Genomic DNA, 26232 nt, shown 5'->3' on the forward strand with positions numbered 1-26232 from the left:
TGACTGGCGTAGCGCGTGCGCCTTGCGAACGGCGGAGGGATTTGAGGCTGTTCCCATCCCTTGCCCCTGTCGCGAGCCGAGGCCGCGCGGGCTCGTGAGCTGCGGCCTGGTGCGCGCGCTAGGCGGGCGACAGAGACTGAGGGACGCGGACGCCGCCGGAGTCGGAGCGAGAGCCGGAGTATCCGCTGCTGAGGGGCCGGCGGAGCCGCCGCGAGCCTCCGGACCGTCGCTAGGCCGAGGAGGGCGCCGCGCGGCGGGTGAGTGTGACTGAGTGGCCTTACCGGGTGCGGGGCCGCTACCCACAAGCCCCTGCGGTGGGCCCCGGTCCTTTCCCCGCGGCCGGCCCCAGTCCTTTCCCCGCGGCCGGCTCCCTTTCCCGCGCCACCGTCACAGCACCTTTTTGCATCCCTTATCCAGAGTTCTCTGGTCACTTAAGCTCTCTTTCCATAGCCCCTCTCCCCCTCAGCATTTACCCACAGGCCCTTGCGGTATGTTGCTTTTTTCTTGTCGCCTCCGCGGACCCTTACCCATAATTCATTTCGTCTGTGGGGTCCAGATCTATTACCCACAACCCTCTGGCTTGAGAGGCTAGCTACTTTTGACCCCCTTCCTTAATCCAAGACTTCCTGCGACCCTCGCCCCGTAACCTGTTATCCACGGTATGGGACCACCAGCCGCCACTGCCCTGGACTCCCTTTCTCAGGATCCTTGATGTCCCCACAACCGCTCACGGACCCTCAGCCCCGCGGTTCCTTGCCCAGGACTCAGACTTCACTACTCAGAAGCCCTTTTTTAGTCTTTGTTTCCCTTACCGGTTTGGCCCGTCTTCACACAGCCCTCCCACCAAAACCCTCTGATTCAGATTTACTCCTTTTCCTTGTGACTTAGGAGCGCGCTGTACAGAACCTGTTTTAATACTGAGATTTTTGTCTCTATTTCCTTTTCCTGGGAGTCAAGGGGTTATAGGGGCTTCCCAACCTATCTCCCCCAGCCCACCCTAATATAAGGCTTCTGCTCTCAGACTTGGCAAGATGACCCAGTTCCTGCCGCCCAACCTTCTGGCCCTCTTTGCTCCCCGTGACCCCATCCCATACCTCCCACCCTTGGAGAAACTGCCACACGAAAAACACCACAATCAACCTTACTGTGGCATCGCGCCCTACATCCGAGAGTTTGAGGTGAGTTCAGTGAGCAGACTTGGACCTGGGTTGGGTTCTGGGGGGTTGTGGGGCTGGATTGGGGAGTCCAGTGTCTGGCCAGTTTTCTAGGCTGGGTGAGTATTATTTCTTTATTTAGCTGCCCCCTCTTTTTAGTCACGGCATGGGAACTGTTAGCTGTGGCATGTGGAATCTAGTTCCCTGACCAGAGATGGAAATGGAACCCAGGGCCCCTGCACTGGGAGTGAGGAGTCTTAGCCCCTGGACCACCAGGAAAGTCTCAGTTTTCTTGTCTTGATCAGGGTTCATTATGTTATCCCTTGTTGAGTTTTTGTGACAGTTCAGTAGTTTGTGACAGTACCAGTTGAGGATTCAGACTGTCCAGTTAGGTAGTCCTCGGCACATTTATCGGCTGTGTAACCTTGGACAAGTGGCACATCCTCTTAGTCCTGTGGTCGCTTCATCTATAGCAAGGGAATGTTTATATCTTCTTTGTTATATTGACAGAATAAATTGAAATTTTTGTTACGGGGCTTGGCACCAAGCAGTCAGGGAAGGTCAATAATTCTTATTTTATTTACCATTTTTGTCATTAAAGGGTTAACACCAGGTGATGTGCTGTTAAGATGGTGGTCTTGAGAATTTCAGCTTTGTACCCTCAGGACAAACATAAACAAATGACTTAGGCTCATGGACCTCAGTTTTTTCATTTGTGAAATTGGGATAACAACAGTTCACCTCTTAAGGTGATCAAAGAACACCCGAGTATGTTGGCACACGGCCAGAAGACTAACCGTCTGGCATGAATGGGAAAGGGGAGGAGGAGGAAGTTGCAGAACAGAAGTTAATAGTGAGATGACAGAAGATTGGTTCTTTAGTGAGACTTGCCACCCTCAGTGAACCGGTACTTGGAAAATGTTATTAGCCAATTAAACTAATTTAATAACTATAGGTGTGTGGCAGGCGAGGGTCATGTGCCAGTTATTTGATGGGAGCTTGCTGAGGCCTTTAAGAACTGCCCTGGCCCTCAGAGGGTGTCCAGTTGCTTATCCCTATGCTCTGCATTGCCAGCTCCTTTTGCTTCAGGCCTGGTCCCGATTCCTGTCTGTAATAGAGGACGAGTATTGTGATGCTCACAGTGTGATATGATAGAGGACTGCAGATCGATGCTCTTGATAAATGCAAGAGGATTGTTTTCTCTCTTCTAGTATTTTTAGAGAATACAGAGTTAAAGAAAATCACACGTCTAAGTTCAATGAACATAAAACTACTCTGTTAGATTGCTGTAGACGTTTCTGCATATTTTGTCTCAGTTTCTCTATTTCTCTTGTCACAGACCAGTAACTGTTCACAGATTGCATTCGTCAACGGACCGTGCTTTGATCTGCACTGTTCCCCCACCTCCACTGGCCTGGGAACTGTCCATGTTTGTGTGGGCGTGTGTGTAAATGTGCAGGAGAGTGTGGCCAAGATGTTTGTTATTTCTTGATTGGCTGTTCCTGGCTGTCTTCCCCTTCCTCCCACCGCTGTCACTCTTCTTATTCCCAGGACCCTCGTGATGCCCCTCCTCCAACTCGAGCAGAAACCCGGGAGGAACGCATGGAGAGGAAGGTATGTAACGTTTGCCTTCTGCCTCACATGTTGTTTTTTTTTTTTTTTGCATCTTACTTTAGGATGTTCCCTGATATCAGGGTTCTTCTATTTGTATTCAGTTGTCTACCTTTCTCCTGACAGAGACGGGAAAAGATTGAGCGGCGACAGCAGGAAGTTGAGACAGAGCTAAAAATGTGTAAGTCTCTTCTCTTTTCATGTCTTCTTCAAGCATGCTTATGTTTCCCTTGCCTAGGTCCACCCCAGGACTCTTACTTCGGAATGTGGGCTGTTGTCAGTTCACTTTATTAGCCCCCACTATTTGCCAAGGCCTATATTTGGTTTAGGCTTTTAAGCAGAAGAGCATGGAATAAGGGCAGACAGAAAGGGAGCCTGATACTCTGGGCTGCCTCCTGCAGGGGTCTGCCCTTGGACAGGCAGCCACTGCCCAGCTGGGTCTCCCAGGCCAAGGCAGTGAGGTCCGGGCTCATGAGGCAGTTGTGGTTCCACCTCAGCTCCCTGGTCCTTGGGCTGGGAGTGCTTCATCCCTTCCCGGTACAGGAGGAGTCTGAGTTTGGGGGAGGGACATTGTAGTCATTAACCAGACTTCACAAAAGAGTCCCATATCAACCTCAGGGGGCCTTTTCTTATTAGAGCAAGGACTGTATAGTCAAAAGACGGGTTTTCCTCCCATGCTTGTGAGGCTCCGGTGAATCATGTCACTCTGAATCACATTCCCTGGAGGAGTCCATTGCTCATGGAGCTCGTCAGACAGACACCTGACAACCGAATACCTGGGTATCTCAACTCAGCACTCTGAACTCTGGCTTTCACTGCATTCCTGTCTTCTTGGATGCCTCAGAGGCATCTTACATTGTGTCTGGACCACAATCAGGATTTCCTCTCCTCACCAACCTGGTCTTCTTTCGATGTTTCCTTTACTGGAAATTGGTCATCCAGCTTTGCAAGTCATGGCCAATTGTTTCTACTCAGTTTGCTTTTAACACCTTTTCTTGCTGTGTCCTTCGATTGTCACCAAGACCTACCCATGCTACTCTCTGAATGTCACAGATCTGAGCATCCTCTCTGTCTACACCACCACCGAAGGCCCCTCTAGCCTGGACACGCAGTCTAATGAATTTACCTACGTCTCTGTCCCCCGCAAGTCCTGTGGGGCTTTTTGAAATACAACTCTTGATTATACCTTGCTCTGCTAACGGCTTTTTTTTTTCCTCCTTGGGCTATACCATGTTGCCCTTAGAATCTTTGCTCCCCAAACAGGGATTGAATTTGGGTCCTCTGCAGTGAAAGTGCAGAGTCCTAACCACTGGGTCGCCAGAGAATTTCTATACAGCTTCCTTTGGCTTTCAACCTAAAGACCAAAGTCCCTTCCCTGCCCACTAAGGGTGCATTTTGCCCATGCTCCCTCCCCTCTTGCTCCAGCCTGCACTGGCTTCTCTTGCCTCTTCTTTCCCAGATGGTTTCCTGTTGCTGGGGCTCTGCCCAGGCTGTTGCACCAGTCTCTCATGGTACCTTGCTGTGTATACAACTGCCCTTTATGTCTCTGGCAGCGTCACTCCTCAGGGAAGCCTTTCATGGCTTCCTTGCTCGGGTGGAGTCCCCTTGCACACCAAAAGCCCTGAGTCCTGCTGCAGCTTGGTCATTTCAGTCTGTGGGAGGAATTTACTGATGAACATCTGTGTTACATTGGTTCACAGTGCAGGAAGCAGGGTTCTGGTGGAATTTGCTCACCATTGTGGCCCCAGCTCCTGTAGGACCTGGCACACACAGCTGTTGACAGCAGTTGACTTGGGGGGCCTCTCAGCTCTGTTGCTGAGGCACAGGCCTTGGAGTCTGACCCACGTGAGTTTAAAAAAAAAGGAAAAGAATCCTGGCATGTTAAACGGTACTGAGGATGCAGTTAGTTGAATTTAGGATATGGGAGACTGTATATGACAAACTTGTGATCCAGTTTCCATAAATAAACATGAAAGCTGGCGAAGCAGGTGGGAAGGGAGTGGACCAAAGGGGTTAGAGTCAAAGGGCACCTCAGCCAGATAGTCATTGTGGAGCTTGTTCGGGTCCTGGTTTAAACGAGCCACCTGCAGAAAGCTTGTTTTGAAACAGTTGAGGACATTTGAGCACTGCGTTTTGTTGAAGATAAAGAACTAATGTTAACTTTTTAAGGTGTAATACTGGTGCTGTGGTTACTGTTTCTTAAAGTCTTTATTAGGTGTTACAGTGGTATTGTACATCTGGAGTTTGCCTTGATGCACTGCTTGGGATAGAGATGTAACCAGTGTTGCCATGTGGTAACCATTGAGGTTGGTTTGGAGGGGTTCATTATACTGTTCTCTCTTTGCTTAAGTGTTGAACTTCCCCATGATAGAAAAGGAAACAAAAAGGATGGCTCAAGTACAGCAGGCTTTCTCTGCCCTAGGAGCCTCTGTCCCCCAGTGCGGAAACGGGCTGTGCCTTGCCACCATTAACAGCTACCGTTCAAGGGCACCTTGCTCGTATTTCGTGTTTTTTACTTACAGCTTTCAAGTGCAGTAGGGTTTGTTACTCCAGTTTTTAAGACAAAATGAAGGTCTGTGGAGTCTGGGTCCGCTTAGCAAGAGTCAGAGTTCTGAGATACTTCCTCGTTTCTCAACCCCACAGTCTAGTCCTTTGAGCCCTTGTTCTGGGCTGCTACGTAGATAACCTCTTTGCCCAAGGATTCCCTGAGGGCAGAGCTGCCAGCAGGGTGGAGTGGCACGAGGGTGTGCGCGTGCTGCCAGTGAACTGCTGATGAACCTCAGCTTATTGCCACCGTCTTAGCTGAGATTCGTGGGCACTGCGCTAGCTTTTACCTTGGGTCATGCTCCTGGGCCTCTTGGTTAAGCAAAAACCATAGCGTCTCTTGTGCCAGGGTGGTTTCCCTCTGTCTGCCGGGCACCTTTGGCTGCTCGTGCAGAAGCTCTGCCCTCTGCTGTTTGGGCTCCATCCGCTCCTGCAGGCAGTCATTGGGTCCCGTAATGCCACTGCAGTACTACCTACCCCTGGTGGTGCTGAAGTTTGTCTCCTGTTAAATACACCTTCATGTCAAATGGTATTTCAGTGAGGCCTTTCCTGACCTTCCCAGTAAAATGCGTCTTCCCATCTCTCTGCTGTTACTAGATAGAACTGGATGATTGTTGGTCTTAGGTTGTTTACCGGCAGCCTCCCTGCAGTAATAGATGAGCTCCAGGAAGGCAGGGGTCTTTTTTTCCTTTTTTCACTGTTGTTACCCCAGCACCTATGGGAGTTTCAGGCACATAGTGCTTAACAGATACCTTTTGGGTGACTGGATGCAGATTGAGACACGTGGGCACAGACAGTTACAACCCAGAGGGACGGGCTTCGGGTGAGGAAGTGAGGGGCAGGCACAGGGATGAATGTAACCTGTCCGAATCACCTGTGGAATTAGTTCTGTAAGAGTCTGGTTCTGTCTGTGGAGCTGGTTGGTCCTCAATGGTCTGGCAGTAGTAAGGCTGGGAGTTAACGCCATCCGCCCCTTCTGGCCTCAGGGCCAGCTGTGGGTTCCTCCCTGAGGCCACAGGGAAGAAATCAGGTGTTGCCATCTAAGGGTTGCTTGATCTCAGGTTTTCCTACGGGCTGCAGTTGCAGGCCTTGCCGATGGGTGGCACTGTGGCACTGCAGGTGGCGGAGGAAGCAGTGCCTGGCAGGATCAGGCTGCTTCTCCAGAGATGCCCTTTGGGCTTAGCTACTCCCACCTGGGAGGGACTTGGGCCTCAGGATACGTAGGTCTGAAAAAGGGGGGTAGTAGGCTGGCCTCCAGGGTGTCAGCTTGAAGTCAATCTCATCCCTTCCTTTAATCAGCCTAAATCAGCCACTCAGATGAGGTCTGCTATGCTTCAGGGCAGTCGGGGCTCAGAGAGGGGCCTACCCGTGGTGGCCAGGTGACCGGAAGTTCTGGGCCTGTGTCCGTCAGTCTCTTTCTTGCTCTGTGATACTGTTGACAACGTCTACTCACAGAATTTTTTTTTTATCCTGCACAGGGGACCCTCACAATGATCCCAATGCTCAGGGTGATGCCTTCAAGACTCTCTTTGTGGCTAGAGTGGTGAGTCCCCAGCTCCCAACCCCTGGAGCCCTAGGCTACGGAGAGCGTGGATGTGGACAGTAGACTCGGTCCATGGGGTGTTTGAGGGCTTCTCTCACTTCGTTTCTGTCTCCTTGTAGAACTATGACACGACAGAGTCCAAGCTCCGGAGAGAGTTTGAGGTGTATGGACCCATCAAAAGGGTGAGTAGACCAGAGCAGGGGTGCTTGAGTTGAAGGTGTGCGGAGGGAGGGAGGAGGCACCGCGCCATTTCGGGCTTCAGACTCCCCGGCCTGGGTTTCTGTCCTGCCTGCACATCCATGCCAGAGTCTCGGGGTAGCAGAAGGAAAGCAAAGAGGTCATGATTACTAGCTGCTGATTTAGAGCACAAGTCAACAAACTGCAGACTTAGTGTCTGTGAATGAAGTTTTGTTGGTATCCAGCCAGGCCTACTTTATTGTCTGCAGCTGCTGTTGCTGCGAGACAGTTCGGCAGGTGTGACACAGACTGTGTGGCCCTGCAAGCTGGAAATATCTGCTCTCTGGTCCTTTGTAGAAAATGTATGTTGACTCTTGTTCTAGAGCACGGCTTCATGTATAACGGACATTTTTTCATTTGATTTAGAAGTAACTCAGGTGCTCTGGGCTCTAGCAAGGGCTTGAGGTCATTGTGCACATCAGTTGCTAAGCCCAAGGCCATTAGAGTATCAGTCACTCTGGGTCCTTGAAGGGGCCGGGGGAGGGTCAGAAGCATCTGTCGCTGGCATCATCCAGCCCAGAGCTGTGTGATTGATAGGGTGAGTTGTCCCCATGTCAGAACTGACCTCTGCCTCCTGCCACCCACCCTCCAGATACACATGGTCTACAGTAAGCGGTCGGGAAAGCCCCGGGGCTATGCCTTCATCGAGTATGAACACGAGCGGGACATGCACTGTGAGTACCTCCCACCTGCACCCTGCCCTCTGGCCCTCTCTCTTCTCTGCTGCCCCAGCCCCTTCCTGTCGTCTGTCCCCCACCCCCTCCCCGCCAGACCTGACATTAGCGATGTCTCTTCTCCTCCCTCTGTTTCTGATATATCTTTTTTTTTGTTTTTTATATACATGTTTTTTAAAAAACAAAAACCAAAATCCCCCACAACGTGTGTGTGTGTGTGTGTGTGAACCTGGGGAGGTAAGTGTCACACGTTGAACCTCAGGGGCAAGGAGGGAACTGGTGGGGGCTAGGGCTAGTTGGAGGTGGGGGGAGGGGTCGGATTTTCGGGGAGCCTCTCCCCATTTCCCCCAGCAGATTTGGGGGCGGCCAGGTTGCAGTGAGGACTGGCCTTTGAACCTGCCCTCTCCTCCCCCCAGCTGAGCTGGGGCTGGGCCACCCGACCCTCCACCTCCCCACCCCTGGCCCCCCACCCTGTTCCTCGGCGGGCAGTGGGCTGGTCTGCGTGTTCAGCGCCTGCCCCCACATCTCCAAAGCCCCCGTTGAGGCCGCGGCGGCGTCCACATGGGCAGGGCTGGGTGGGCGGGGGTGGGCAGGGCTGCGGCGTGTCCAGGGGCCGCCGTATTAATTGACTGTTCTTATTGTCACTGCAGCCACCACGCAGCTGGCTTGCAGCTGATGCTTACGCTCCCCTTACAACACCTCAGTGTATGGTTGGTATAAGGGTTTGTATCATGGGTAAGATCACTCAGCACCGCACACCAGCCCAGCTTAGCCAGGCAGCTCAGGAGCAGCGAGGCCTCCCTCCTCCCGCCCCCAGCCGCCCCTCCGCCTCCCCGCACCCAGAGCCCTTTCCTTGTTTGGGTGCCCTCTGTCCCTTCTGGCCCCATCCAGGTGCTCTCCGATAATCTTGCTGATCCCAGGAGGGGAAAGATGCTCCCCGATGGGAAAGGCAGCCGGCCTCTCCAGTTGGGCTCGGTTTAACCCCAAGCACACCTGGCTTCCCGACGGCCGCGGCACGGCGGCGGGAACGCAGCGGGGCCAGGGTTCCTGATGGAACCCTTCAGCCCTCCTTCCTCTCCCGGCCCCTGCCCCTTCTGCGGGCCATCACTGTGGTAGCCCTGGAGAGTCTTTTTGGTTGCTAGACTCGGGTGCTCTGCCCATGTCCTGTCTGCCTTGTCACAGTGGAGCCTCCCGAGTGGCTGTGGAGCCCAGCTGCTCTCCAGAGTGCATGGACTTGGGGATTGCTGTGGGAGGGGTTGAGCGACAGGCTGTGAACAGCTGAAGGTGCTGGAGCTTTTACTGAAAACCCTTCCACTGGCTGGAGACCTAAGAGAGGGAGAGAGAGCGAAGCCTAGAGATACACACGTCACATTTTTCTCTGCTGTTCTTCCTGGGTTGGGCCTCTTCTGGGGTTTGGGACATAACCAGAGCAGGGGTCCTTTGCTTGACTGTGTCCCCAGTTCTGAAATCCCTCCCCCGCTACCCTCCTCTGGGTTCAGGGGCCCAGCGGCCCCTTCCCCTTGGATCATGGGCAGTACTCCCATCTCCTGGACCCCCGAAGTTGTCCCCTTGTGTGCCAGCCTTTGGGCTGAAGCAGGTGGTGGGAGGGAGTGAGAAATTTAAGGTGGAAAAGTCATTCCATGTGCTGAGAGGGGGTGGGGCCTGTGCCTAGTTGAGTGTGGATTTTATGGGGAAAAGCTGAAGGTGGACAGGTTTGCTAAGGCCTCCCTAGCCGCCTTTTAGAATTCAAACAAGATAGTTTTTTCAAGTTCCCAAGCTCTATGTTAACCCTGTCTCCCCGTCTTCCAAGGCCTCCATGAGGTTTCTTTGGGGTCCACCACTTCCTCTGCCTGCCTCCAGGCGGTGCAGGAGATGTGGTTCCTCTCCCCTCCGGGGGCTCCCTAGAACCCCCTGGCTCCCTTCCCCGTAGCTTTAGCTGACCCCATGGTGGTGGGTGTGGGGTCTGTGCGCGTGCTCAGGTAAGCTTGGGGGCTCCAGGTAAGCGGTCCCGTGTCCCCCCCCGGGAAGCCCGCCTCCTCGCCAGGCCCCCAGGAGTTGCCGAGCCCCCCCCATCCCGCTCGGTTTGGACACCCGCAAGGCCGGCATCGGTAAATGGCACCTTTTTCTCTTCCTCTGGTTGTTATTTGGGGGGGGAGCGGGCTGGGGCGGGGCCGGGTGTTGTGGCTGGTTGAGGATGACCCCCTCGGCCAGGGCTGGGGGTTGGGAAACAGGGACATTTTTGGCCTCCCGAGAGCCCCACGTGAGACAGCCCCAGGCTCGAGCCTGTTCTTGGCTGTGTCCTGCCCACCCGCGGGACGCGCCCCTCCCCTCATCTCCCCCTCTACTCCGCACCCTTCCTGAGGCTCAGGTCGGGCTCGGCCTCTCCCGGCGCGTGTTGCACTGGGGTGTGGAGGGAGAGCTGGGCTGGGGGCTGGGTGGGTACAGTCTCGGCAGGTAAGGCAGGGATTTTCAGTAGCACCGCACGACTCCCATGCCTCCCTCCACTTCCCTGTGCCCCACCTGCTGTAGGGGGCCCCCATAACCCACCCTCTACTCCCTGCCATCTCCTAAAGATTTCTCCTGCCCCCTTCTGGTTCATTTTCTGTTCTGATGTCTGTTCCCCCATGCTCACCCTCCCCCAACAAAAACCACAGTAAAAGGAAACCGGTGTGAACTGGGGTGTGGAGTGGCCGGCTGGGCCTCTGCTCCCAGCATGACGTTTTAGGGTGCATGCCTGGGGTTGTGGAGGAACCCTCCCCCACCGCAGAGTCCAGCCTTAAGTTAACCTCCAGTTTCTTTGCAGCGACTTTGGCCGCCTTGGTGGGAGGGGGCTGCTCTGTCGAAGGGGAGTAGGCCTGGCCTGGGAGCCCAGGGCGGTGGTTAGGGTTAGCGTAGTGGTTGGGAGTGGGCCAGCCCCCCCCCCCACGAGTGTTTGGGGGTGATGAGGAAGCAGGTGGTGAGATGGAGCAGGCCCCTCTCGGGTTGGGAGAGGGTTGTCTGGCTGTCAGTTGCCTGGCTGTCTGGTGGGCCTGTGTGTGTGCGTGCGTGTGCGCCGAAGTGTGCTGACGGGGACATGGCGGGTGGGGATGCCACAGAGCGGGGCCGTCGCCTGACTAGTGGACCCTCTGGGGACTCCTCCCCCTCCCCTTCCCCGCATCTGTTGCAGCCGCTTACAAGCATGCAGATGGCAAGAAGATTGACGGCAGGAGAGTGCTCGTGGACGTGGAGAGGGGCCGCACCGTGAAGGGCTGGAGGCCCCGGCGGCTAGGTGAGCACGCCCTGCTCCGGATGGGCTCGGGGTCCTGCCGGCTCCCTCTCCCTTCTCTTCCCACCTCTGCTGCTTTCTGTCTTCTCTTCTCCATGCTCACATTCCTTCTCCTTCTCTCCAGCTCAGCCCCTCGGTCTCCAGCATTCTCTTGGTCTGTTTCTGTTTTTTATTCTGGGTTACCAGTTAGGAGCGAGAGTACTGACCTGGAGAAGCCAGTCTGGGATCAAATTCTGACTTGTGCACTACCTGGCAGGTGGATTTCTCCCATTTTCTGTCTCATTTTCCTCATCCTAGAAAGTGGGAATAATTGAAGAGCTCACTGAGTTCAGCGTCTCAGATACACAGCCTGGCAAGTGGTGTACGGTGGGGCTTGAAAAGTCATCTGTCATCCACTTAGACTTTGCTCCTGCTCATCCAGCCTGTTTGTTCATTGATTACTGAGTAAACGCTGGTTTGATCACCAGCTGCATAGCAGGCTTCTAGTCAAGGATGAGACATACATGGTTGGCCGCTGCCCTCAAAGCTTCCTACCTTCAGTCCCTCTCACTCTCGTCTCTTATTGTCAGTTACCGTCTCAGTCAAGGTCAGGTTAATAGCAAGTACCAGAAAACAGTATACAGGGGTCTGTTGGTGTAGAGTCCCAGTGTCTCGGCCTTGTTGGTGTAGAAACCCCAGTGGCTCGGATCCCAGAGGCGGGATGTCTGTGGACCTTGAGGCCCTGGCCGCCGGCTGAGCCTGCAGCATCCAGAGCCGCCGCAGGCAGCTCTGCGCCTTCTGCCTTGTGTGCTTGCTGTCTGTGGAGCTGGTCCCTCTGGCTGTCCCCACTGAGCCAGTGTGGCATTCCACAACGCAGTCTCGTGTGAGTCTGCGCTTGTGGGTGGGTGGATCCAAGTGGCTCAGCGTTGGGCCTGGACCTGGGGCTGAGGTCGTGCCATCCAGACTTGGCTATTGAGGACCAACTCCAATGAGGGGGAGTGACCCAATTGTCAGAGAAAATAGTCTTCGCTAGGCAGACACCCTAGGTGGGTCCAGTACCCTCTGATCTTATTTCTGCCCCCAGCCCACTGTTCTCATGCTTGACTTGCCTTTACTGAGTATATCACACACGTATCTGCTGAGTCAACTCAATACATAGGTTCTCATCTCCCTCTCTGGTTTCTTTGGGTTGGAGTGAGTCCTTCCGAGTCTGCTGTTGGCCATTGTAGAATCCTGGAATCTCAGAATCTTCTAGTTTGATTGGCATTCCGAAGAAGCCAGTGCATTTTGACCCAGCGTACATGCAAAAAAAATACATTTAACGCAAACAAAAGTTCGATGAAACAGTAATTTATCTTTTCTACAGGCAGTATATACTAGTATTTTATATTCTGTTTCTTTATCTTTTAAAGAAACGTGTTGGTTGCATCCTGTCAGAGTTAGTGACGTGACTCCACTGCTGGGTTGTGACCTGAACATTGGAGGCACTGGTCTGTTTCTCCTCATACCTGCTGGGGGGCTTGTCCCCTGTTCAGATGTTTCATGTCCATGTCCAAGCTGCCTCTTTTCCCTTTTCACCCTCATTGCTGAAAGCTACTCCTTAGATGAAATAGCTTGATGAAGCTCCCTTCCAGGCAGTGGGGGCAGAAGGGTGAGTGAGAGGGCAGCTTCTGGAGTCAGCAGGGAGTCACGTCTCCGCTCTGCCCTTCCTTGCCAAGTCGCCCTGGGCAGGTGGCTTTTCAGCCTGCGTTTGTTTCCCACGTGAAGGAGGAGGTTAGCTGCTGCTGCTTCCGGTTGTCCTCATCTCCATTTGCTGCTCGTCCAGCTGGTCCCGTGTCCTGATCGAAGGCCCAGTACAGGCTGGAGGGAGAGGCAGCTGTTAATCAGCTTGCTCTTGTACGTGCGCGTACACACACACACACACACAAAATTGGAAACTCCACCTGAGACACATGTGAAATCGGAAACTCCACTGAAGTTCTGAGGAGTGTGTGGTCTGTGAGTGGAGAAGGGCTTCAGCCGGTAGGTCAGGGCAGGCTGAGTGAGGAAGTGAGGTGTGGGTTAAGGTGCGGAGGGTAAGTGGGAGTTAAGTAGAAAGGAAGATGAGACTCCAGGGGAACGTGTGAATGATCCCCAAAACTGGGCAGGAAGGACATGGAGACCATGAAGAGGTTGGAAAATGCCTGGGCCCTTGCGCTGAAAGACAGGGAGGAGGCCGGCCTCTGACCTTGGCTGGGGCAGTGGGGAGCCACTGCGGGCTTTGCGGGCGGGTCACGGCTTCAGTTAGAAGGATCAGGGCTGTGCCTCGGCCGGGATGACCGGGGGAGGGGGTCTGTCAGGGGCTGGGGCCTCCCGGGCGGGGGAAGTGAGCTCGGAGCCCGATGAAGGCGCGTCCAGTTGGCGCTGTGCCCTTCTGATCTCCGCACTGCCCGTCGTCGGGAGCGCCAGGGCCTCCGAGACGCCGAGGCTCGGGGTCCCCGCCCGCCCTGACCCGCCTTTGTCTGCCCGTCCTCAGGAGGCGGCCTGGGCGGCACCCGGAGAGGCGGGGCGGACGTCAACATCCGGCACTCGGGCCGGGACGACACCTCCCGCTACGATGAGAGGTGAGGCCGGGCCCGGTGTCCTGGGAGCGGGGCGGTGAGTGGGGGAGCCCTGCCGCAAACCTCTGCCCACCTCATCCAGGCCCGGCCCCTCCCCGCTGCCCCACAGGGACCGGGACCGGGACCGCGAGCGGGAGCGCCGGGAGCGAAGCCGCGAGCGAGACAAAGAGCGGGAACGACGACGCTCCCGCTCTCGGGACCGGCGGCGGCGCTCACGGAGTCGCGACAAGGAGGAGCGGCGGCGCTCCAGGGAGCGGAGCAAGGACAAGGACCGGGACCGCAAGCGGCGCAGCAGCCGGAGCCGAGAGCGGGCGCGGCGGGAGCGCGAGCGCAAGGAGGAGCTGCGCGGCGGCGGAGGCGGCGGCGGCGACATGGCCGAGCCCTCCGAGGCCGGCGACGCGCCCCCGGATGACGGGCCCCCCGGGGAGCTGGGTCCCGACGGCCCGGACGGCCCAGAGGAGAAGGGCCGGGATCGTGACCGGGACCGACGTCGAAGCCACCGCAGCGAGCGGGAGCGGCGCCGGGACCGAGATCGCGACCGGGACCGGGAGCACAAGCGGGGGGAGCGGGGCGGCGATCGGGGCAGGGATGAGGCCCGAGGTGGGGGTGGCGGCGGCCAGGACAACGGGCTTGAGGGTCTGGGCAACGACGGCCGAGACATGTACATGGAGTCCGAGGGAGGCGACGGGTATCTCGCTCCGGAGAACGGGTATTTGATGGAGGCTGCTCCGGAGTGAAGAGGCCGCTCACCGGCTGCTTGGACGTGTTCCTACTTTCCCTGCTGTCATCCTCTCCCCCACCTTCCTGGTCACCACCTAAATCTGCCAGCCAAGGGTAGGAGTCTCCTTATTTGTTTTGGTCTCTTGGATTTAAAAATAAAATTTCTTGTTGATAATGGGCGCTTGGTTTCTTCACTGCTCTTACTGTCTTCCCCAGGAGGGTGTCACCTTCTGACTTTAGATGGCCCCACTCTGGTTGGTGTTCCAGGACTGGAACTGTATGAACTAAGGCTAGGGCTAGTCCTGGGACATACGAGCTGTTTAAAATAGGATAAGGAAGCCCTCCTTAAGGGTCCTTGATGCCTTTGTATCTTCCTTGCTTTTTTTCAGCGCTCCCACACATTTCTTGTGGAGCTGTTCATACCCCTATCTTGGTGTGGGGATGGGGCTCTGGGCCGTGTTTTCACAAAGGAAGCATGAGAGCAAGATAAAAAGGTAAAGAGAAAAGACAGGCTTGTCTATAAGTGGTATTGGGACAACTGGACGGCAGCTACATGTAAAAGAAAAAAACATTCTCTTAATGCCATATACAAAAATAAGATGGATTGGGGCTTCTCTGGTAGTCCAGTGGTTAAGAATCTGCCTGCCAATGCAGGGGACATGGGTTTTATCCCTGGTTTGGGGATATCCCACATGCCAAGGAGCTGCTCAGCCCAGGTGCCACAGTAAGAAAGCACTGTGATGAGAAGGCTGCACACTGCAGCCCCGCTTGCCACAACTAAAGAAAGCCCACGTGCAGCAGAAGAGACCCAGTGCAGCGAAAATACAGTTTTTAAAAAAATGGATTGCTGACTTAAGTGTAAGACCAGGTATTATAAATAAAACCAGAGGAAAACATAGAACACACTCTGACATAAATCACAGCAATACATTTTTGGAACCGACTCCTAGAGTAATGGAAATAGAAGCAAAAATAAATGGGACCTAGTTAAAAGCATTCGAACAGCAAAGGAATCAATAAAATGAAAAGACAACCTACAGAATGAGAGAAAATATTTTCAAATACAAACAGCTCATATTGCTCAATATATAAAATACAAACAACCCAGCCAAAAATGGGCAGAAGATCTAAACAGGCGTTTCTCCAAAGATGACGTACAGACAGCCAACAGGCATGTGAAAAGATGTTCAGTATTGCTAATTATTAGGGAAATGCAAATTAAAACCACACGATCACCTCACAGCAGACAGAATGGCCGTCACCCAAAGTCTACAAATAAGTGCCGGAGAGGGTGTGGATAAAGGGAACCCTCCCACACCACTGGTAGGAATGTAAATTGGTATAACCACTATGGAGAACAGTGTGGCAGTTCCTTTAAAAACACGTTTAAAAATAACTCACCATTCCCACTCCTGGGCATATATGTCCAGAAAAAATTACCTGAAAAGACATGCATCCCAATGTACGTAGGACTATTTACAATAGCAAGGGGAGTTCCCTGGCAGTCCAGTGGTTAGGATGCCATACTTCCACTGCAGGAGGCACAGGTTCAAAGAGACCTGCATGCCACGTGACTGAAGTGAAAGTTGTGTCCAACTCTTTGTGACCCCCATGGTCGATACAATCCATGGAACTTTCCTGGCCAGAATATTAGAGTGGGTTGCCATTCTCCAGGGGATCTTCCCAATCCAAGGATCAAACTGGGGTCTCCTGCATTGCAGGCGGATTCTTTACCAGCTGAGCTACCAGGGAATCCCAAATGCCACATGGAGTGGCCAAAAAACAAAAAAGATAGCATAATAGCCAAGCCATGGGAGCGACCTAGATGTCCATCGACAGAGGAATGGATAAGGAAGATGTGGACTATATATACCATGGAATATTACTCAACCATAAAAATAATGAAATGCCATTTGTAGCAACATGGATGACCTAGAGATTATCATACTAAGTGAAGTCAAAAGGAGAAAGACAAATATGATACTGTTTATATGTGAAATCTTAAAAAAAATGATACAAATGATGTATGCTATGTGCGTGCTAAGTTGCTTCAGGTAACTGAAGTTGCTAAAGTAACTCTGTGACCCCATGGACTGGAGCCCACCAGGCTCCTCTGTCCATAGGGATTCTCTGGGCAAGAATACTGGAGTGCGTTGCCATGCCCTCCTCCAGGGCATCTTCTCAACCCAGGAATCGAACCTGTGTCTCTTATGCCTCCTGGATTGGCAGGCATACTCTTTACCACTAGCGCCACCTGGGAAGCCCTGATGCAAATGAACTTATTTACAAAACGGAAACAGACTCACAGACACAGAAAACAAATTTATGGTTACCCAAAGGGAAAGGGAGGAGAGGGATAAATTAGGAGTTGGGGATTAATAGATCAATAGATACACACAACTATATATAAAACAACAAGGGCCTACTATATAACACAGGGAACTATACTCAGTAGATCTTGTAATAATCTATAATGGAAAAGAATCTGAAAAAGAATACATGTATAACTGAATCACTGCTGTACATCTGAAACATTGTAGATCTGTACTTCAATTAAAAAAAACTTAAAAAAATTTTTAAAGATGTAAAAAGATTGGGTAGAGGGACTTCCCTGGTGGTCCTGCAGCTAAGACTCTCAGCTCCCAATGCACGGGCCTTGGATTTGATGGATCCCTGTTCAGGGAACTAGATCCCACATACAGCAACTAAGACTTTGCATGCTGCAAGGAAGATGGAAGATCCTGTGTGTTACAGCTAAGACCCAGCATAGCATAAATAAATAAATAAAATAAATATCAGGTAGAGTGGAGGGTCCTCACAGGGCCAGGACAGAAAATGGCCTCCAGTTCATGATGGCAGGTTCACCGTCTGTGTTTTTACTTCCTAATGATAGCAGAGGAGTAACAAAGCAAGGTTCCGTCAGCGGTCAAGATGTCAGCACATTTCTGGATTAAAGATGAAATAGGACAGTGGCGAGAACATGTCAGTCTGGTGGCCACTTGAGAAGGGAGCCATCCACAGACCTTGGCAGAGAACTTACAGAGGCTCAGGACTGCAACTTCAGGTATGAGAAGGCTGCTGCTGCCGCTGCTAAGCCTAGTCAGTCGTGCCCAACTCTGTGCGACCTCATAGACGGAAGCCCACCAGGCTCCCCCGTCCCTGGGATATGAGACTTGAACAGGATTTGTATGCAGAACAATTGCACTCCGTTTCCACAATCAGAATGCCTAGGAGCTGGGCATTTGCAAATACAAGTTTCTCAGCCTGAAGGCAGAGTTGGCCTGATAATTAGAGGCAAACTGTCAGTGAAATCCAACTGCACACCCCAGTGTTGTTTTTTTTTTTAACTGCCTCAGTTTTTACAAGCATATAACCAAAGATCCCAGACATTTGAAAAAAAATCTGCCAAAAGAAACCACAAGATAAATAGAGAAACTGGTCCTGGAGAAATCAATTAGGGAATAATTGAAAAAAAAAAAACCCCTTAATTCCTCTAATTACTGTATTTTCATAGATACTCCAGATGTTGAAACCATACTTCTGGAGCTGGCTATGAAAAACAGCCCATTTTGGACTTTGCTGGCATAGTGTGCATGCTAAGTCACTTCAGTCACATCTGACTCTTTGTGACTCTGTGGACCATAGCCCGCCAAGAGACCAGGTACATAAAGACTAGACAAGGGCTTCCCTGGTGGCTCAGCGGTAAAGAATCTGCCTGCCAATGCAGCAGACACAGATTTGATCCCTGGTCCAGGAAGATCCCACGTAGCTTGGAGCAACTAAGTCCATGCACCACAAGTACTGAGCAGCCTGGGAACTGCAGCTACTGAGCCCGCGCTCCCTGACGTGTGTGCTCCGCAACAGGAGGAGCCACTGCAACGAGAAGTCCGCTGGCTGCAACTGGAGAAGGCCCGCACATGGCGACAAAGACCCAGCACAGCCGTAAATAAATAAAGACTGGACAAAACATATAAAAGGAACTTGTGAAAGGCTTTGCGGAGCAAGCAATTGTAGGCCAGTTGAGGGGGTCTGATACCAGGAGGGGAAAGCACACAGAGGTGAGCTTCACATTCACTCCCGGCGGCTCAGACAGTGAAGAACCCGCCTGCAGTGCGGGAGACCTGGGTTCAGGCCCTGGGTTGGGAAGATCCCCTGGAGGAGGGCATGGCAACACACTCCAGTATTCTTACCTGGAGAATCCCATGGACAGAGGAGCCTGGTGGGCTACAGTTTATGGGGTCACAAAGAGTCGGACACGGCTGAGCGACTAACATGGTCTTTCACTTTTCCCTTGAGGATATTTGCCAATTATTGTGGCAGGACAGACTCAAAAAAGTGGTGGAAAAGACTCAGAAAGTGGCAGTCCTCGACTGGGCTGAGCTGACAGAGTTTGGACCAGACAGTGGGACTCGAGGGAGAAACTCCCAGATGGGGCACTGAGTCTCAGAATGGACATGTAGTCTTCCCTGCAGGCATCTGCCAACTCCTAAGCAGCTCACTGTCCTTTCAAGACCCCCAGGGGGGCTCATCAGAAAGCACTAACGGAGGCTAAGTGGCCGAGCAGCCATGTAACCCCGGGGGAGACAGGTTGGGGTTCCAGGCCTGCAGTGGAGAAATGGCTGTGCTTGAGGCTCCCAGAGTAACACAGTATTGGAGTCAGCTCACATGTGAAATAGACCAGGCCTAAGAAAACCTAAAACCAGACCTCTCCCCTGCCAGAAGAAAACTTAACTTTCTTTGGAGGAAGGGAGAGCCTACGTGGTCTTTAGTACAATGTGTGTGTGTCTTAGTCGCTCAGTCATGTCCAACTCTTTGCAACCACCTCGACTGTAAGTCACCAGGCTTCTCTGTCCATGGGATTCTCCAGGCAAGAATACTGGAGTGGGTCCCTATTCCCATCTCCAGGCAATCTCCCAACCCAGGGATCGAACCAGGGTTTCCTGACTCCAGGCAGATTCTTTACCATCTGAGCAACCAGAGGCTAACCCTTAGTGCCAAAACTTAGCATCTATTCAAGGAGAAAAAGACAATAAGAACACATTGGAATTATCAGAGGCTGAAATAATTATGTTCCCAAAATAAGGAAAAAAGAATTTGATGAGATCTTTAAAATTGTAAAGTTTTAACAGGAATCTTAATAAAAAGTCTATTGGAAATTTCAGAACTGAAAACCATCTGCAATTAATTAGTAGACACATTTGGTAGTTGATTGACTTCCCTGGTGGCTCAGAGGTTAAGCGGTTAAGCGTCTGTCTACAATGTGGGAGACCTGGGTTCGATCCCTGGGTCGGGAAGTTCCTTGGAGAAGGAAATGGCAATCCACTCCAGTACTATTGCCTGGAAAATCCCATGGACAGAGGAGCCTGGTAGGCTACAGTCTATGGGGTCGCAATGAGTCCGACATGACTGAGTGATCTTCACCATTGGTAGTTGATTAGATACTAGACGTGCAAGGGGAAAAAAGAATTAGAGGAACTTTCTTGAAGAACAAATCTTGCAATCTTTGTTTCCCTCCAACAATCTTTTTAGGAAGTTATTAATAACGGGGTATATACTTTACTGAAATGAGGGATTTAAAAAGAGATGATCCAGTTCAGCAGAGCAGTGGAGGGACATCCCAGGACAGCAGTTTCTTGGTCCAGATTGGAGTCAGAGGATTAAAGTTTACAAGAAGCTTCAGGATAAAAAGAGTCAATAAAGTATGTGTTATGATGCAGAGTTTGAAAGAAATTAAGAATGCGATGAAAGAAACAAAAGTAGATAGACATTACAGGGGGAAAAATGGAAGCTGTTCAAGAAAGGAAATGTAATCACAGGACAATACTCGAGCTCATACAGCAAACAGTAAGTATCGAATACTTAGACATAATGTGAGCCTTTTATTGACTGACCTAAAAACTGGTACCATAAAACTACCATGGGAAGAGAGGGGAAAGGTTGTAAGAGCAGAAAATCAATATGTAATATATTGCTAACACCTAAAATTGAAAAATTGAGAAATGATATGTTACTTAGCTACAGAAGCAATGAGCGGGTGAAACAGCCACACCTTATTGCCTCTTGCAGTGAGGAGAATCGGGGCGGGGACAGAGGTTTGTGCTTTCCATTTTGTGTGTGTGTGTGGGTTGTTTTGTTTTTATTTTTTAATTTTCTTGGCCTCCACACATGGCACATGGGATCTTCGTTCCCTGACCAAGGACCAAACCCACACCCCTTGCTTTAGAAGTGCAGAGTCGTAACCACTGGACCACCAGGAAACCCCCATGGGGCTGGTGCTGTTCAATATTCATCCTTCTAGGTCATGTACTGCTATGTTTAAAATGGATAACCAAAAAGGACCTACGGTGCAGCACGTGGAACTCGGCTCAAAGTCATGCGCCAGCTTGGATGGGGGTGGTTTGGGGGAGAATGGATACATGTGTGTGTGTGCCTGAGTCCCTTTGCTGTTCACCTGAAGCAACCACGACATTATTAATCAGCTATACCCCAATACAAAATAAAACGTTTGGGAATAGATTAAAATGGACAAAAATATTTATCCTTCTGTATTATTTCATTTTATTTTAAAGTCCATAACTATGTTCTGTTCTTTGTTGTTGCTGTTAAAATGAAAAGAGAAAAATACTATGACGGCAAGAGGGTAAACAAACCTGCTCCAGTCCTCTCACTTTGCAAAAACCCCTTTCTGGATTCCATCCCACTAATGGTGAGGTTAACTGAGGATGGACTTTCTGCATCCGTTGATGGTTGAACTACAGCCAGGCTTCTCCAGCTTCGTCTGCATCTACATGTCTCTGACTCTCTAGAGCATCTGATACCACTGCTCACTTCCTTTTTCAGAAACACTCTCTTCTCGTGGTTCTCCCAGTTGAGATTTCCTCCTACCTTTCCGGCCATTCTTTGTCTTCTTCCTGACTTTTATACAATAGGAGTTTTGAGGACTCAGTCCTCAATCCTCTTCATTCTACATTCTCTTCTCTCTAGCATTCTTGTCCACTCTTCTGGTGTTATTTACCACCTTGGCCTAAATTCTCAGAACTGCTTGCAGGCCTGGTTTACTGCACCGGATCCTCAAAGTCAAAATATCCACTGTCCCGTCAGCAGCATAGACCATCTTAGCAAAAGGCCCCACACACACCTTAATATCCCCTTCTCCTCCACCTCTCAGGCCTCATATACAATTAAGACACATCCAAACATCTCCAAATCTGTCCACATACCCTCCACGCCTCTGCTCATCACAGGATTACAGGGATGACCTTCTGATCTGTCCCCCTGATCCCAGTTTTGCTCCCATCCAATCCAGTCTCCACACAGTGTCCACGGTGATCTTAACATACACATGTGACTATCGCATTTTACTCTTAGGAGTTACGATGAAGTCCAAAATCCTCAGCATGAATAAGCCAACACACAAGGCAGTGCATCAGTTATATCCTGTCAACCTTTCCGCCTTCCTCATAAACCACTCCAGTCCTTACTCTGCTATCCTGCCATGGGGGCTCTTTCTGCCTGGAAAGTGATCTGCGCTGCACCTCTTGAAGATCTTACCTCCAAGGACTTTGTACCAGTGTCCCTCCTAGATCATCACCTCCCTACTCTCATATCTGTCTACCCGCGTCCAGCACCACCCGCGTCATAGAATAAGCTCTAGGAGGGCAGTGGGCTTAGTTGCCCTGCTCACCATTGTATCCCTGATCTTGGGCCCAATGTGTGACATAGTTCAGTTCAGTCGCTCAGTCGTGTTCGACTCTGTGCGACCCCATGGACCACAGCACGCCAGGCCTCCCTGTCCATCACCAACTCCCGGAGTTTACTCAAACTCATGTCCATTGAGTCGGTGATGCCATTCAACCATCTCATTCTCTCGTCCCGTCTCCTCCTGCCTTCAATCTTTCCACAATGAATGTAGAAAAAACGGATAGAAAGGAGACAGACAGGTGAGGCGGGCAGGACAGACAGATGAGATGGAAGGTGGTGCAGACAGACAGAAGCTGCAATAGGAGGGGTCACTAACCCAACAGCCGTGTGGGGTCTGAGGGAAGGGGAGCGAGACAGGACCCGAGGCGGGTGGGCAGGCGCGCGCGCGCCGGGCCCTGCTTCCGCATGGGGCGCTCGTCGCCGGGGCGTGGCCTCGCGCAGCCCCGCCCTCCTCGCCGGCGACCGGCAGGCGGGTGCCTCGCAGCGGCGGCGCGGACATGGCTGCGCTGGTGGAGCCGCTGGGGCTGGAGCGGGGTAAGCGCGCCCCGCGGCCCTGCCCACCCGGCCCCGGGTCTGCATTCCGGTATCCCGCCCCTCCCCGGGCAAGACCCCGGCGGGTGGGCGGGCCCGGCGGGAGTGGGCGGGGCGGGGCGCCGAAAGTCCGGCCGTCGAAGGGTGTGGGAGGGTCCGTGGGCGAGCGGGCAGGGGAGGGGGCGCCCGCTGCACGCACACCTCTGCGCGGGTGTCTCTGGGGATCCCGGGCACGCAGGGCGCCCGGCTGGCCGCAGTCTCTCTTCTGCCACCTGCAGCGACTCTGCGGGTGTCCGGCCGGGACACGGCTGTTCTTCCCCGGGTCTGCGTTCGTCCTGACTTGGTCTCTGGCCGCAATCTCTCCGTGTTCTCTGCGTCTTCGCGTCTCTGACTGTTTGTGTCTGTGCGCCCCGCCCCCGCCCCGCAGAAGTGTCCCGGGCGGTGGAGCTCCTCGAGCGGCTCCAGCGCAGCGGGGAGCTGCCCCCGCAGAAGCTGCAGGCCCTCCAGCGAGTCCTGCAGAGCCGCTTCTGCTCTGCCATCCGAGAGGTGAGAGCACCGCGGCGCCGGGGCACGGGGCGGGCGGCCGTGGTCCTCCTCCTGGTCTCCCAGAGCCGAGGGACTACGCCTCCCAGCAGCGACCGGGGCGGCGCTCCTGGGGGTTGCGGGGGTGGCGCCCGCGCTTCAGCTCAGGGGTTCTTCGGGAGTTGTAGTTTCCGTGGCCTCGGGGTTGCGGGGGCGGGGCGGACCCTTGTGTGGGAGGGTCTGCGGGCCTGTACGCCTGTGTTGAGCTGGGCTGGAGGCTCCCTGAGGCAGGGCTGCGTCCTCACCAGGTGTATGAGCAGCTCTACGACACGCTGGACATCACCGGCAGTGCTGAGATCCGGGCCCACGCCACGGCCAAGGTAGGCTGCCCCCACCCCATGGCTCATGGTATCCACTGAATCTCATGGTCCAGCTCAGCGTCTTCCTAAAGCCAGTCATTCCTGTTTCCTCCTTCATGATGTTTGCCATATCTATCTATCACCTTTACTAGTATTTAAAATGTATTTTGAATAATCTCACATTTGTAGCTTCAATGTCATATAAAAGTATCTTTGAAAGTGAAAAGTGAAAGTTTTAGTCACTGAGTCGTGTTCGACTCTTTGTGACCCAATGGACTATAGCCCACCGGGCTCCTCTGTCCATGGAATTCTCCAGGCAATTAGCAAGTACAATTAGAAACTAGTATGAAATGCCTGACCAGAAGATAACTTTAAACCTTTACACGATGAAAACAATGAAGTTGGGTTAAACACTGAAATCTTACTTAGCTACGGTTAGATGCTGTTCGCTTGCTCGAGGCTTGAGACTCTCTGTCCAGGCCTTTGTTTCTCTCTGTAAAAAAGTGAGATTGGCAAAAAAAATGAGATTCAAGACACACACACACCAAATGGAGACCTTCTCTTTGAAAGTGAAGTGTCCAAAGTGACTAAATCGGACATCCTGTCGCCAGAGTGATCTTGTGTTGACTTGTGTGGCAGGTGCCCCATTCTTGAGGAAAGCTCCCTGGCCGAATCCGTCTCCTGGGCAGGGGCCTACCTGAGTGTGTATGCCCATTGTGGGGGGTCTTCACCTCCCAAGGCTTTCTCTTTCCCAGGCCACGGTGGCCGCCTTCACAGCCAGTGAGGGCCATGCACATCCCAGGGTAGTGGAACTGCCCAAGACGGACGAGGGCCTGGGCTTCAACATCATGGGGGGCAAGGAGCAGAATTCGCCTATCTACATCTCCCGTGTCATCCCTGGGGGTGTGGCTGACCGCCACGGAGGCCTGAAGCGTGGGGACCAGCTGCTGTCAGTGAATGGTGTGGTGAGTTGGGGGCTGAGGCAGGGCTGGGGGTCATAGTCTGCCCAAGGTAGCAGAGTCCCTGTTTTTCATATTCACTCAACACACTGAACACTGCCTCTGTGTCTCACCCTGTTCTGGGCTTTGCTGCAGACCCTGAGAGTAACTAGGGGGCTTCCCAGGTGGCTCAGTGGTAAAGAATCCGCCTGCCAATGCAGGAGCCTCGGGTTTGATCCTTGGGTCAGGAAGATACCCTGGAGAAGGAAATGGAAACGCACTCCAGTATTCTTGCCTGAAGAAGAATCCCATGGACAGAGGAGCCTGGCAGGCTACAGTCCATAGGGTTGCAAAGAGTTGGACAGGACTGAAGCAACTTAGCATGCACACACGCTGAGAGTAACTGGCCTCTGCTGCTACCTCCAAGGACACCCTCTCTGGTGAGGGAGATAGACCCTGGCTGAAATAATCCTAAACCAGGGAGAGAATGAGGAAGCACAGAGCACTGTGAGAGCCCAGATGTGGCACCAGACCAGTGTAGATGAGGGAAGATTTTGGAGATTAAAAACATTTGAGTTTGTTGTTGTTGTTTTTTTGGCTGCTCTAGGTCTTGGTTGCAGCATGTGGGATCTAGTTCTCTGACCAGGGAGTGAACCTGGGCTCCCTCCATTGGGAGCACAGAGTCTTAGCCACTGGACCACCAGGGAAGTCCCCTTGAGTTGGGTTTTGAAGGATGAGTAGGAGTTTGTGGAGAAGAGTGTTAGGTTGAAGGTACTGTAGGCAGGGACTGTGACTCTGCACTCCTATGAGCTGAAGAGAAAAGGCTTGGTTCTGATGGACTAGGGCATGCAGATAATTAAAACCACTGTGGTTAGAGTAGAAGGAGGCAGAGCTAGATAGGTGGTTGGGGCCAGCTTGGGAGGACTGTGAGCAGTGGAAGGCTGCTCAGCCTGGAAGTATAGAAAGACCCCCTTGGGACTGTGGGGAATAAGAGACTGGGGGGAATAAGAGACTGGAGGCCAAAACTCCGAGGATGAGGTCTGAGCTGGGGCCAGGTGGTGGGGACAATAAACAGGGCAGGAGGGATGGATTGGGGGTCATCAGACTTTACCAGGGAGAAAGGGGATAAAGATGAACTGTCTGAACGGCCCCTGCAGAGCGTTGAGGGCGAGCAGCATGAGAAGGCAGTGGAGCTTCTGAAGGCTGCCCAGGGCTCGGTGAAGCTGGTGGTACGCTACACACCTCGAGTGCTGGAGGAGATGGAAGCCCGCTTTGAGAAGATGCGCTCTGCCCGGCGGCGCCAGCAACATCAGAGCTACTCGTGAGCCCTTTGCCACCACACCCCTGGGGCTCCTCTGCCTCCCTCATCCCCAGACTCCCAGACCAGGCCGGTAATTTCTGAGACACTGATTGCCACCCCCAGCCCTGGCTCCTTTCCCTGGGATTCTGACCTTTGACCCCGACTCTCTCCCCAAGCCATTCTGACTACCTTGGGGGCCCCTACTTAGCTCACTCCCACCCCAAGATGGGGAACCTGCTCTCTCCGGAATCCCTCAACCCACTTCCCTGGGCTCTTGGCTCTGGAACCCCAATCCTGGCTCTCTCCCATGCCTACCGCTGTCTCCTCCGCTGAGCTTGGCTCCCCTCTCTTCACCCTCCTTTTAGGTCCTTGGAGTCTCGAGGCTGAAACCACAGATCTGGACCCTCACCCCCTCCCCTGTACAGTATTTATTGTCACCAACTCCTTATTTAAAGATCTTTGACCCTCACTGAGTGTCTGTGTCTGTCCTGCATCCCGGGGTTGGAGTGTCTGGAGATGTGGGCGGGAGAGAAGCTGAGGTCGAGACCAGACCC

At 52.8% G+C, this 26232-nt stretch overlaps 2 protein-coding genes and 1 long non-coding RNA gene across 7 annotated transcripts; 2 read left to right on the forward strand and 1 right to left on the reverse strand.

The window, feature by feature from the left end:
• Positions 1 to 14502, forward strand: SNRNP70 (small nuclear ribonucleoprotein U1 subunit 70). 2 transcript variants are annotated; one of them, XM_025269479.3, is made up of 10 exons: positions 1 to 257; positions 1022 to 1178; positions 2706 to 2768; positions 2892 to 2946; positions 6788 to 6852; positions 6972 to 7034; positions 7682 to 7763; positions 10930 to 11031; positions 13523 to 13610; positions 13717 to 14502. In XM_025269479.3, exons 2-10 carry the CDS (start codon positions 1032 to 1034, stop codon positions 14342 to 14344), a joined length of 1293 nt encoding a protein of 430 aa, XP_025125264.1. In that variant the 5' UTR covers positions 1 to 257; positions 1022 to 1031; the 3' UTR covers positions 14345 to 14502. The 2 variants fall into 2 exon arrangements, with proteins under 2 accessions (XP_025125264.1, XP_025125263.1); XM_025269478.3 differs by having other exon boundaries at positions 3 to 257; positions 13690 to 14502.
• LOC123330159 lies at positions 12342 to 22446 on the reverse strand. The gene is made up of 3 exons (XR_006545865.1): positions 22345 to 22446; positions 19888 to 20001; positions 12342 to 12867 (listed from the first exon to the last, which is right to left on the reverse strand). It is a non-coding gene; the product is annotated as an uncharacterized LOC123330159 (long non-coding RNA).
• LIN7B (lin-7 homolog B, crumbs cell polarity complex component) lies at positions 22419 to 26147 on the forward strand. 4 transcript variants are annotated; one of them, XM_025269480.2, is made up of 6 exons: positions 22419 to 22562; positions 22987 to 23105; positions 23390 to 23461; positions 24196 to 24405; positions 25536 to 25699; positions 26044 to 26147. In XM_025269480.2, the coding sequence occupies exons 1-6, from the start codon at positions 22526 to 22528 to the stop codon at positions 26063 to 26065; spliced, it is 624 nt and encodes a 207-aa protein (XP_025125265.1). In that variant the 5' UTR covers positions 22419 to 22525; the 3' UTR covers positions 26066 to 26147. The 4 variants fall into 4 exon arrangements, 2 of the variants coding, with proteins under 2 accessions (XP_025125265.1, XP_044786792.1); XR_003104719.2 differs by having other exon boundaries at positions 25536 to 25769; XR_003104720.2 differs by having other exon boundaries at positions 25536 to 25765.
• Positions 26148 to 26232: the final 85 nt, after the last annotated feature.

Source organism: Bubalus bubalis, chromosome 18 (genome assembly GCF_019923935.1).
Source record: "Bubalus bubalis isolate 160015118507 breed Murrah chromosome 18, NDDB_SH_1, whole genome shotgun sequence".
In the NCBI taxonomy this organism is placed as follows: domain Eukaryota; kingdom Metazoa; phylum Chordata; class Mammalia; order Artiodactyla; family Bovidae; genus Bubalus; species Bubalus bubalis.

What these genes read in the sequence shown, in the direction of transcription:
- SNRNP70 (XM_025269478.3), top strand. Translation starts at nt 1,032, where the DNA reads ATGACCCAGTTCCTGCCGCCCAACCTTCTGGCCCTCTTTGCTCCCCGT. An exon ending in CCTACATCCGAGAGTTTGAG is followed by an intron (nt 1,179 to 2,705) that starts GTGAGTTCAGTG and finishes TCTTATTCCCAG; the next exon opens with GACCCTCGTGATGCCCCTCC. An exon ending in TGAGACAGAGCTAAAAATGT is followed by an intron (nt 2,947 to 6,787) that starts GTAAGTCTCTTC and finishes TATCCTGCACAG; the next exon opens with GGGACCCTCACAATGATCCC.
- LIN7B (XM_025269480.2), top strand. Translation starts at nt 22,526, where the DNA reads ATGGCTGCGCTGGTGGAGCCGCTGGGGCTGGAGCGGG. An exon ending in GCCGCTGGGGCTGGAGCGGG is followed by an intron (nt 22,563 to 22,986) that starts GTAAGCGCGCCC and finishes CCCGCCCCGCAG; the next exon opens with AAGTGTCCCGGGCGGTGGAG. An exon ending in TGCTGTCAGTGAATGGTGTG is followed by an intron (nt 24,406 to 25,535) that starts GTGAGTTGGGGG and finishes CGGCCCCTGCAG; the next exon opens with AGCGTTGAGGGCGAGCAGCA.